Source organism: Prosopis cineraria, unplaced genomic scaffold (assembly GCF_029017545.1).
Source record: "Prosopis cineraria cultivar Desert tree isolate PC_DT_omini unplaced genomic scaffold, ASM2901754v1 PC11, whole genome shotgun sequence".
Classification (NCBI taxonomy): domain Eukaryota; kingdom Viridiplantae; phylum Streptophyta; class Magnoliopsida; order Fabales; family Fabaceae; genus Prosopis; species Prosopis cineraria.
In genome coordinates this window covers 44,691,534-44,704,325 of record NW_026555342.1, presented here as the reverse complement: position 1 = coordinate 44,704,325, position 12,792 = coordinate 44,691,534, and the positions used below count along the sequence as shown (strand labels likewise).

Here is a 12,792-nt window from a genome sequence, read left to right as displayed (position 1 = left end):
ATACTTATTACAATTATATAATATCTTTTTTATTTTATTAAAAATCCCAATTTATTGATTGTATATGGTAAATAACTAATTGAATGAGAGAAAACGTTATAAATCTTAAGATATTATATAATTATCTCATAATGAAATAATAATTTGAATTTCAAATCGATAAATCTATATATTTTATTTGTTTATTTTTGAAGTTGGACCAGTCAAAATATAACCAAAATTTAATTTTGTTATTATATGAAAATATAAAATAATCTGCTTACTTTATTTTAAATTGTTCAATTTGAATTTCAAATAGATAAATCTAGTTAAAATAAAATAAAAATATATAAAAATGGTAAATTATTTTAAACCTCAATTCAAACTCTAAACCTATCAAATAAATAGGTCCAAAAGAATAAATAATTCTTTCAGACCTATTTATTTTATTTGATAGGCGAGTCGTACATATAAAATAAACACTTTATTATTTTTAAAAAACAAATTCAACAAATTTAAATACATACCAACTAAGTAATTATCATTTGTTGTCTCTCTATCTACAAGTTCTAGAATATTAACAAAATTAAATCCAAAATAATAGATGAAACCTGTTTGAGGATGCAACTTAACATTGGTAGAGAATAGGAAAGCTAATCTTGTAAGGATAATATGTTGTCCTATATGATCATAAATACTAAGAGGCCTTAAATTTTGAAATTTCATATATTTTAAAGGGATGCAACATATCTTCAAAATGTCATACAAAAGGCTTTTAAATGATTGCAGAGATCCAATCACCCTATAGCAATATTATCCTATAGATTGAATAAGTATTATATATTGGATGTAATTAATGTGATTCAAATTATAAAAGAGAAATACAAAAGACATAAACACTTACTCCAACATCCTTGAAAACTAATTCAACATTGAATGAGGCTCATTTAGGAGGGGGAATTAAGAGGTGATTTAATTAAAAAAATCAAAATGATATATATTAAATATTTATTTTTTTGAGTGTAGATATTAAAGGAATTTTAATTCTACCAAACTTAATATAAGAATTTAACACAATGAGACTCTAATTATTGATATATGAAATTAACAGTTCAAACAACTGATTGCAAAATTCAAATTATATAAATATGGAAAAAATTAATATATGAATTTAACATAATGAGTCCCAAATAATTAAATATATTAATATCTATACTTTATCATATTTATATTTTTTGAAATTCATGAGGATAGTTTTAAATAGTAAAAAACATATTCTTTTTTAAAATATTTAAATAGATGTATATTAATTTAAATTTGGATCCTAATATATAGCTGTATATATATACTCAAAATTATGAATTCATATTTTCAAAATATATTTAAGTTAGATAGAGTTCTTAAATAGATAAATAGTAATTAGTAGTTTAAAAAAATTTAAAGAATACTAAGTAAAACAAAGGAAATTGTATTGATTTTTAATTCTAATGTCAAATCCGAAGGATTCCCTTCTAAATCATGCATAAAAAAATATTGATATTTAATATTAATAGATAGATATTAATTTACTAAGTTATATATTAAATAAAATATTGAACCTAAATTTTCACCATATATTTAGATTGGATAGAGTTATTAAATAGATAGATATTAATTTGAATTTAAACATGCCCATATTTGAATTTTAAATGGATAAAAATAGATTTTTATATAGATTTTTATATACACATAAAAATTAATAATTCATCCCACACCTAACTCCAAACCTGAATAATATATTTTATATTTTCAAAAAATAATAAAACATCTCGAACATAATCTTAAACCTGACTCTAGAGCACATAATCGTACGAAAGGCATCCCAAAAGTACAGAATTGTAGCAAACCTAAAAATGAATACGTGACATTCTCTCGTAACCTTAAACCCTACATTTATATATATAATGATATGAACTACATAAAAATTGTATGCTCGACATTTTAAAACTTGATAATTAAAATGAAATTAAAAAAAGTTATTCATGTATAAAATGATTAAATTTAAGTACTTTGTTAGATAAAAACCGGGGGGCTAACGATTAATGCAACTCATGGAAGCAATACAAAAATGCAACTTTTCTTACTCTGAACGCTCTCAGTGGGGACATATATGTTATTCACTTTTTTACTCTGAATACAAAGAAAGAGTCATGAATAAGGATTGATTTCATCTTTTGTCTATATAGAAACAAACAAGGAGTCAATAATGAACAAAAAGCCATCAAAGAAAAGTTTGGCAACAAGCAAAGGCAATGGACGCAGCGGAAATTAATTAAATTCCATTAAAAAAAATGTAACTTTCTTATACACAAACTAGATAAATGTTTAATTTTCTTAGTTATTTTGCTCTATATAAGCAGGGGGGCTCTCTGCTTTGTTGAAACAATGCCCAAGTGAGTTCTTTGTATAGGCTCAAACTGCTAACTGAGCGTATAGATATAGGACAAAAAACTCATCAAAATAAAAAAAAATCACCATATCATTATGTGTTCCGTTGAAGCCAACCCAGCAAGTGATGAGTACTTTGAAGCTCAAGCTCACTTGTACAAACACATTTTAAGCTACATTAATACCACAATTCTCAAGTGTGCTGTTCAGCTAAGAATTCCAGATATCATCCACAACCATGGCCAACCCATTACTTTTCCTCAATTCGCCTCCACTCTTGAACTTCACCCAACAAAATCTGCCTCTCTAGAGAGGCTTGCTCGCTTACTGGTGCACAATGGCTTCTTAGCAGCAGAAACGAAAGTGAACGAGGAAGATGAAGAAATGGAGGCATACACTCTCACTCCTTGTTCTAAACTGCTCGTCAAAGGCATGGAACCAAACCTTGCATCAATGGTGTTATGGTTTGCTGACACTGGTTGCATGGCTGCGTTTGATTTGCTGGGAAGCTGGTTCAAAGGGGAGGTGAATATCATTGCTACAGAGGGAAGCGTTTGGGATGTACTTGATCACGATCCTCAAAAATTGAAGTCTTTCAATAAAGCTATGGCAAGTGATTCACAGATGATTAATGTAGGACTTAGAGACTCTAAGTCAATCTTCCAAGGATTGAAATCTATAGTTGATGTTGGAGACAGCCCAAGCACCACATGTAGAATCATCGCCAAAGCATACCCTAATTTGAAATGCATAGTGTTTGATCATCCACATGTTGTGGCATATTGTTCAGCAAGCAAAAACTTGAGTTATGTTGGTGGCAACATGTTTGAATCCATCCCTTCTGCGGATGCAGTTCTCATGAAGGCAAGTTAAAATTAAATATGCTTTATTTTATTGTAAACTTTTATTATTAAAAATTTTAACACTTTAAAATCCATTTTATCTCATTTGATTAGGTATATTAAATATATAATACTAAATAAGTAAGTATCCCCTTTATTAATACCAACTGTTTTCAAATGCTAAATTGGGTTCCAGCTAATCTCTATTGAACCGATCAAATTAAATCACATAGGTTAAAGCTCTCCGAGTCATTTAATTACTTCATTCCCTTCTTTATATAATATTGCTATAGATTTTGGATTTTTTATTAATCTTGTTATATTTAATATTTAATTGAATTATTGAAAAGGGATATAACATTTGGTGTTGGTGATTTCGTACAGTGGATTTTACATAATTGGGATGATGAAGATTCTTTGAAGGTACTGAAAAAATGTAAGGAGGCAATCGCAAAGAAAGGCAAAGAAGGAAAGGTGATAATAATTGATGCAGTGATAAAGGAGAAGGAAAATGATAATGACATGACAGAAGTGAAACTCTTGTTTGACGTTCTGATGATGAGTTTGCTCAATGGGAAAGAAAGAACTGAGAAAGAATGGAAGAAGCTTCTAGAAGCTGCAGGCTTCAAACATTACAAGATTACTCCTTGTTTTGGTTTTAGGTCAATCATTGAAGCTTATCCTTAATTATTATCTGCTTTGAAACTTCGGCCCTCGTCGTGGTAGCATGCCTTATTAATGGTGGTGTAAAATTTTCACAAGTTTAGAGGAATAAAATTTGCTCGAGTTTTAGGGAGATGCTGCCACGGGTTCGTTTGGTTTGTTTTGCTGACAGCTGTGGGTTTCCTTTTGAGAGAGGCTGAGTGTTTGTGGGTTATTTTGTTTCGTTTGTTTTGGGCTGTAGGCCCCTTTATGTACCAAAATAAAAGAATTTGCTCCAGTTTTTTTTTTTTAAAAAAAATTACTTGCAATATTTTTATCAGATACTATTGTTTTATGGACAATAACTGCATAGGGTCAGAAATAAAGGCTTGAGAAGACATTAATTTATAAATTAGGATTAAGGGGCAACAATATTTACAAAATAGTCAATCAGGAATGCCTAATATTTTAAAATGAGACAAAAAATATAAATACTCATAACGTTATATGAATAGGTGTAAAAACGATCAAACTATTAACTTTGATCATTAAATACTGATTGTGCATGCCATGTGTCGTTTTTACTGATATGGACTAATAAAGGAAAAAAAATATTCATGAAGTCGTTGATCAAGAGAACAAATACCCTTAATGTTATCAAAGTTGATGCAAAAATAATTAATCCATCAAATCCCTTAAATGTTGATCGTTTAACTGACACCTAAGCAGAAGTTAACTATTTTTTCACTAATGTAAACAAAAAATATTTCCAAATACATTTTACATATGTTAATCGATCATTGTATGAGTACTCATAATATTATTTTAATAAGTGTAATAATGACCAATCTTTCAAAATTCATGCCACATAGTTTCTTTCCATCTCCACTCATTTTCTTATTTGCAAAACTAAGATTCAATATATTGAGATAGTTTATATCCAATCAAAGATCAAGATTAAGCACACCTCCTATGCCACCCTATTATAAGAATATTGTCACAACCTTAAGTAATTTCATTCTTTTAAAATTTCAAATGGTTTTTATCACTGCTACAAAAAAACAAATGATTTAATTTAATATTAGTTAAAATAATATTTTGTCACATAATATTTATACAATAATCTATTAACCTATAGAGAATTTCATCTGGTTAATATTTTTTATCCATGTCAGTAAAAAAAATGATCAATTTCTACTTAAATATCAACTAAACGATCATGTATAATCCTAAATTTTAAATTAATTTTATATCAAATGAAGAGTGATAAATTATTGAAATTTCTCTAGTAATTTTTTCTAAGGTCCAGAGTTTAAGTTCAATTTTATTTTATTTTAAATTATAAAAAAATTCTGTATCCTTTCTTATAATTTTTCTTGTGCCCTTGTTTATAATTTATTTATTTATTTTTTATTTGTGCTCCTTCTTATAATTTTTTCAAAGTTTCTTTGATCAGATTTTCTTCTCCAGTGCGATAAAAGTCAGCATTTTGGCATTTCTCTTTCTTCATCACCAACAGTTGCTCTCCTCTCTCATTTTCAAAAAATTCCAGATCCAAGAGAGCGAGGGAGAGTGCTCTTCCTCTCTAGCCTCCTTCCACCACCGTTCAGATCACCGTCAAAGCAAGCAGATGCAGTGGTACGGCCGCAAGTCGTGGGTCCTTATTTGACCGTCGATTCTGCATCTTTCTCGCTGCCATCTGTTTCTCCTCTGTCGTCCCCTGTTTCGCGCGTCTCTGATTAACATTCATCATCTTCTTCTTCCTTATTCAGCAGCAGCGTTTTGTTTCCTAGCTTTCATTATTATTGATCAGAGGTAAGGATTTATAAATTTCTTCCTCCTTTCTCGATCCTCTGTGTGTGTTGAAGAGATTGTTGCTGCAATGGGAAGGGGGCTTCGAACTCTCTTCTTGTTGAGCCTATGTAAGCGGTGTGTGAATAGGTGATTGAAGTTGAAAAATTCTCTCCTCTACTGCTGCTGTACGTGACCATATATGAGTGTATAGGGAAGTTTGATTTGAGATCGAAATTGTGGCTGTAATGGTGTGGGTTTAAGTTTTAATCTAATTTGATAGGATTATTGATTGGAACGCTGAATTGCAAAATTTCAGGAAAGTGAAATTAAAGAGGAGAGATTAATATTAGCTTAAGAATTAATGTCCCTGAGATGTTTTAGAAAATACCCGTTAGAAGAATTTGCTTTATTTTGAATTTTTTTAAAAAAATTTTATGATTATGATGAGAGGTATAATTGATTCAAATTTTATTTAGTTGAATTTTTGAAAGTTTTATATTATGTAATTTATAAATTTATAATTATAGTGATGTTTTATTATTTGATCTTGAGAATATGTTTAAGGTGTTTGAGAAACTAGGTAAAAGAAACATGATAAATTTAACTATAAGTGTTTGAAAATTTGTTGGGCAAGAAGCCATTGATTAAAAAATTTTATTAAATACGTTGGAAATTTTGCATGCAAGGTGCGTGACATAAGGTATAAGAAAATCATATCTCATTTAAATAGTTGTTATGATTAAATTGTTATGGATAAATTGGTGGTAAGAGATGGTGTTTGAGAAATCATTAGAGTATGAATTTTGATTTTTTGAAATTTTAACACACTTGCAATTGGTTGGAATTGTGTTGGTAGTGGAATGAAGTTTATATAACTATAAGAAGTAAATTAAAGTTTTATTTACCACTATTCTTATAAGGTGTGTAGAAAATGAGTACCTTATAAGAATTGAGGGAGAAAATATATAGTTGGATATCGAAATTTAATAGTTAAGTAAATAGTATCCTAGTTAATTTATCAATAAAATCTTTCATTGAAATTATTACATTTTTATGTATTTATTATTTTTATTAACAAATGTGATATATGTTGGTTACCTTTTAATTAAATTATTTTATTTTTTAGAGATTATAGAATAATGTTAAAGGATAATTAAATTATGATTTGTGTTAGTATTTTTTCAAGAAATATATTTTTAGATTAATTAAGGTATTCTATTTATTTAATTCTAAAAATTTTTGGCCACTCAACAAAATACAACAATGGACATTATTTATAAAATTTTATTTTGACAAGTATCAAATTGAAGCTTAAGATGATTCATGTGAGATGGTATTGAGAATGAAAAATTATATTTCAAAAATGACTATTTTTCTCATATATTTGAAAAGTGATTTTGAGAGGACTTTAAGTAGAACACTGTTGCTAATGATAATTCCTTTAACCTTTGGCATGCCTTAATCAATGACTAACTAGTTGATTTTATGAGCTATGTTTTTATGTTTGTTATTTGTGAATCTCATACCTACATCTGTTTTGTGGCTTAAACCATTTTAGTTAGTTATCTTTGTGGACTATATGTCCACATCTATTTCATGACTTTGACCATATCTTGTTAGTTATCTTCATAAACTGTGTGCCCACGTCTATTTTATGGCTTCAACCACATCTGATTAGTTACCCTCATAGACTATGTGTCCACATCTATTTCATGGCTTCAACCACATCTGGGTTAGTTACCTTCATGAACTATGTATCCACGTCTATTTCATAGCTTCAACCACGTCTAGTTAGTAATCCTCGTGATTGTGTGTCTATGTTTGTTACCTGTTTTGTTAAGTCCTCAAAATTTTGAATTTTAATTAGCTTGTGTATTTAAAATTTTAATGGTTCAATAAGTGTACCATTTCTATTCATATGAATCATTTGTTTCATCAAGCATGATAAAATAAAATATAATTGTTTATACTAAATTTACTAAATATTCTTCTTTCAATTATTTTATATAATTGTTTAAGTTTACTATATTTATTTTTAAATTATATTATTGGGGATGCTATTCATTAAAAAATATTTTGGTCTTAGATTCATTAGTTAATATTGGACCTCTTGCTGATCATTGAGGGGCTTACAACTATGCTGGGTAAATATTTATAGTTGGAAATTTCTTTTCTTTTTATGTTAATATTTAATTATATGTTTTTTATTTTGAGATTTTTGTTTAGGTGCCCTACATTAACTATAACTAAGATCCTAATTTTTATTTTATTATGTTGATTGTCTGTGGCTGGGGAGTGTAGTTTCGAACTATTGAATGCATATTATAATATTTTTTTTTATTGTAGAGATTTAGAGAGATCTTATTTATGAGGGAGATTCTACCAAAATTTTTACAAAAATATTAAAGCTTTTGTTAAAATGAATATTATTAAGAATGTCATTACTTCAATATAAATTTAATTACATTTTAAAAATTAAAAAGATTTTTTGATTTAAGGCTTAGGAGATGTGTGATATAATTCACATCCTATACTAGTTACTTTTTATTTTTAGGGACATGACAGATTGGTATCACAGCTTAGGTTTTCTTTAATATGTGAAGCATGGATTCTTCAATGGAGTCTCAATTATCATTATGAACCCAGACATATCATAATTGAGACATCATTAAAGGTCATGTAAAAAGTTCTTGAATGTCATTTCTTTCATTTCATTTGATTTTCTTTTACACATGGGTTTTATAACATAGCGAAGGCATAAGTTGTAAAAATAAGGGCAGTTACTTCTTTTCTTTTTGGGTTAAGGTGCATTTTTTGCCTTTGAAACATTTTTCAAAGAGTGCCCAACACCTTAATATTTTTTTGGAGCAATTTTAATTTTAAAGTTATTAAAACGGAGCTTGTTTACCCTTTTCATCAAATTTTTTAACGATCAACGTTTGAAATTAACATTTAAATTTTGACAAAAATGGCAAAAATGTTTCGTTTTCATAACTTTAAAAAAAAATTATTTCAATAAAAATATTAAGGTGCTAGGTGTCCTAGCAAAATACTTTAAAGATAAAAAATATGCCTTAATCCTTTCTTTTTTCTCCAACTAATTGTTTGTAAGATTGAATTCTGAAAGAAATAGAGATCAAGAAAATTGTGTAGTTGTATATCTTATAGTTTTTTACTTCGAATTCCCCATGCTATTGACGGTAGATGACTATAGCTCCCAATGATGGAGCCATGTTGAACCCAAGGAGGGTGGATGCACCCCACAATTAGGGGTAATTCAATCTGTGTGATGAGGGAGAGAAACGTAAAAGAGTTTAAATGTTGAAAGTCATGCCACGTAGGAAAGAAATTTGGAATTGTGCACCTCACGTAGTTAGTTTGCTTACCGTGTTTGACAAAAAAGCGAATTACAGTAATCACATCCTTTCTATTCATTTTACAAAATACTCTTTAATTTATATTAAAAATGAAAATACTTCATTTTACAATTAGATTGTACAAGATTTGAGCTTTTACATCTTTTATTTTTGATATTTTGCACACCTTACGCTTATTATTTGAAGCCACCTAGTCTTGATTTATATCTAAATATATTTGATTTAAATATGTTTTTTATGTATACTATATGTGGCTGTGTGTTATAATTTACAACCTAACAAACTTTAAACATAAGTTGTAATTTAATAACTTTATTATTATTTTTTTTATTTTTCATATATCAAACAAAAAAATGTTCACAGCAATTTTTAAAATTATTTATTTTTTGCTTCACATTTAATGTTTTCAGAACATGAAATCACGACTATAAGATATAAAATTAAATTGTTAATTATTAAATTTTATTTTTAAATTATATTGCACTGGGGTCTGGCTCTGCCACTAGTAACTCCTTGCTAGAGATAAGCTAGATGTTCTCTTAAACTTGTTAACATCAAAATAAGGTATTATCTAGTTTGCAAATGTTGCAAGCTGAAAGCTTTTTTTTTTTTTTTTATTAGCAAGTTCAAATGGACATAAATAACCTATAATAGCATTTTGGCTACTGATTGTCACCTAAAGCTGAGAAATTTTTTTCTTTGAAATGATAAATAACTAGTTAGAAAGACAAGCCATGTGGTACTTTAAATATAACGGCACATGGTTTGATAAAAATTAGAAGAAAAAGAAGTAGAGCGCCAATTATTCCACATTGATATTATGGGAAAATATCAATAAAACACCTCTGAAAAAAATTAATATTTGATAATGACCTAGACAAATCTACTATTTATGAAAACAAGAAATTCACTTGTTAATTGTTAATATTTACTAGTTAGCAGTCCTTTTATAAAATCAAATTGTTTTCAAAGTTCTTTACAAATATTCTCCCGTAATACTACTTTTATCAATCGACGGGATCAGGGGCATGCAGCCCCACTCCCTTGAAAATTTTTTGATAAATTTTCTTCTTTTTTCACTTAAAAAATGAAAAATCTAATTTTCACCCCCTTTTCATGAATTGTTTCATTGTAGCCCTCCATGAGTCATGTTATGGATCCGTCGCCGCATTGAGGGGAACATTTTGATTTTCATTCACAGAAAATTTGGGGCAACAAATGACCTCTAGCCCAATAATTTAATTTAATATTATGTTTTTTTTTTGTACATAATTTAATATTATGTTTGTAGCAACTTCAAAGTTCTCAAAACGAGCAATCTCATCAAGTCCAAAAAAAACAAATATAGAGCAATGTAAGATAAGGGTGTACGTAGGGATGGCCAGGCCAGGCAGAATCATCCAAGCCCATTGCCTAGCCCAAAATGCAGTCAGCCCGATACCCGATTATTCAGGCCGAATTTGACCCAACCCAAAAAAACTTATAAAGGCATTGTTTTTTCAGCAGTGTCACCTGACATTAAAAAAGTTGAAAAATACGTAAATGTTGAGCTCCATTTTTACATGAATCCATGTTAAAAGTGAAGTCCACTGTATGTTTATAAGATTGGCATGGGAATGTCTAGACTTTAGTAGCTCTCTCCTCTTCTTTTTAATATATGGCCACATAACCATGTAAGAAAAGAAATCAAGACATGTCTTGTCTCATAAGAATTTAACACCTAGGAACTTCAAAAATCAAATATGAAGGTTGTTGTTTAGCGCTTGATGAGATAATCAATTCATACATTTCATAGTTTCTTTGAACACATGGTTGAAAGTATAATCATCCAATTCCTATGGCAAGATTTTTGGTCTTCTTTATAGCTTCGATAAGATGATGGATTAAAATGATGTCACTTTGAATACTCGTCAGAGCTTCACAAGTAAATTTTTATATTGGTGAACTTGTTCCTTCTACAAAATTTGAGACGTTCAAGAATGCCCAAAAGTTCAATTTTAATAAATACAAGAGATCAAATAAAAAAATTATTTTTTACATGTATTAGATTGTTTATATTTTGATATTAATTGAGGGAAAGTGCTTATATTTGGACAGAAGAGAGTACAAAATTAATCATGATTAAATCCCAAATTAATTAATCAGCCTCTATCTTATATATATCTTTATTTCATTGGCAGTCCTTGAAAGGGAAAATAATGATCATGGAATTTCATTTCAAGAAGGAGAACCTTGATCTGGTTTTGGTCCCTTGCGGATTGCTCATCATGTTTGGTTACCACTTATTTCTCCTTTACAGGTACCTTCATCGTCCTCAAACCACAAGCATGGGCTTTGAGAACAATGATAAAAGAGAATGGGTTCATAGAATCATGCAGGCAAGTCCTTCTTCCTCCTCCATTTTTATTGCTTCCCCTCAGTTTTCTGCAAAATAAATAAGCCCAGATTTCCAGTATCAGACACAACACAATATAGATATCCATAATGTCATGTTTAAATACATATTGTATGATGCGGAACAATTTTGTTGACTTCTGCTTCTCTACCACACGGCTCATTCATCTATTGCATCTTGATTTTGAATTCTGATAAAAGATTAAGCGTATATTAAGTTTTACATGAGAAACCAACAATACCATGAAACATAACATGGTTTTAGAAGTTTCTAACATGAAACTAAACATGTTTTAAAATAAAAATGAAAGTCCATATCATTTGGGGATAGTCAAGCATCTTTGATGCACAACTAATGAGCTACTCAGCAACAGACAAGTGGGATAGATGCACGTCTATCTCTTCATGAGTGATAATCTCAGCTTAGCCAAATCATCTCATAGGTTTAAGATTAATTTTCTGTTTTATTAAGCGTTCAGTCTTCACAATAATTAAGGCCATGGGCTAGCTACTAGGTCATATTTCCCATTCTTTTACATGATGATGATCAGATGCAAAATAGGGATGTTCGCAATGCTCTCTCAGTAATTTCATCAAACATCTCCGTTGCAACTTTCTTAGCCACAATTTCCTTAACCATCTGTTCTCTAATCGGAGCCTGGATAGCCAACAGTAAGAACAACGTGTTCCAGGGTGGAATTAATCTATGGAGACACAAGATCAATCACAATCTCCATCAAGTACATATGTCTACTAACCTGCTTCCTCCTTGCTTTCTCGTGCTTCGTTCAATCAACCAGACACTTCGTTCATGCAAATTACCTCATATGCACACCAGATCTGCACTTACCAGTGCCAGTGAACAGTGTAGAAAATGCAGCGATAAGAGGAACTGAGTTCTGGTCTCTGGGTCTTGGAGCTCGCTATTTTGCTCTTAATTTGTTGCTCTGGTTTTTTGGGCCGATTCCCATGTTTGTTTCTATGATCGTCATCGTTCTTGTCCTCCATTGGCTTGACTACAATTCAAAGCCTCTGCATCCGACTAAGTTTCAGGGACAAAGTTCTCAGAAACCCAAAGGCCAAATTCAGAAGGGAATGTCTAGTACGGCTTAGTTCAACAGCAAATTTGTGGAGTCAATTTGTGTTGTTTTGTCTTTTTTTTTTTTTTTTTTTGTTTTGGATGAATAAGATGATATCAGATTGGGGAAACTAGGATTACAATTTTGAGCACAAGAGAGAAGAGAGATGAAGGAAAGATGATTGGGAATGGAGCATGTGATGTGAGCCATGGTCATACAAGAAGTGGGGTCTCTCCACTTCCTTTTTTATCTATTTTT

General features: G+C 29.7%; 1 protein-coding gene and 1 pseudogene across 1 annotated transcript; both read left to right on the top strand.

The window, feature by feature from the left end:
• Positions 1–2,502: 2,502 nt before the first annotated feature.
• Positions 2,503–3,935, top strand: LOC129286551 (isoflavone 7-O-methyltransferase-like). The gene is made up of 2 exons (XM_054922496.1): positions 2,503–3,270; positions 3,633–3,935. Exons 1-2 carry the CDS (start codon positions 2,503–2,505, stop codon positions 3,933–3,935), a joined length of 1,071 nt encoding a protein of 356 aa, XP_054778471.1.
• A 7,181-nt stretch (positions 3,936–11,116) lies between these two features.
• LOC129286550 (uncharacterized) lies at positions 11,117–12,568 on the top strand (annotated as a pseudogene).
• The last annotated feature ends 224 nt before the right edge of the window (positions 12,569–12,792 follow it).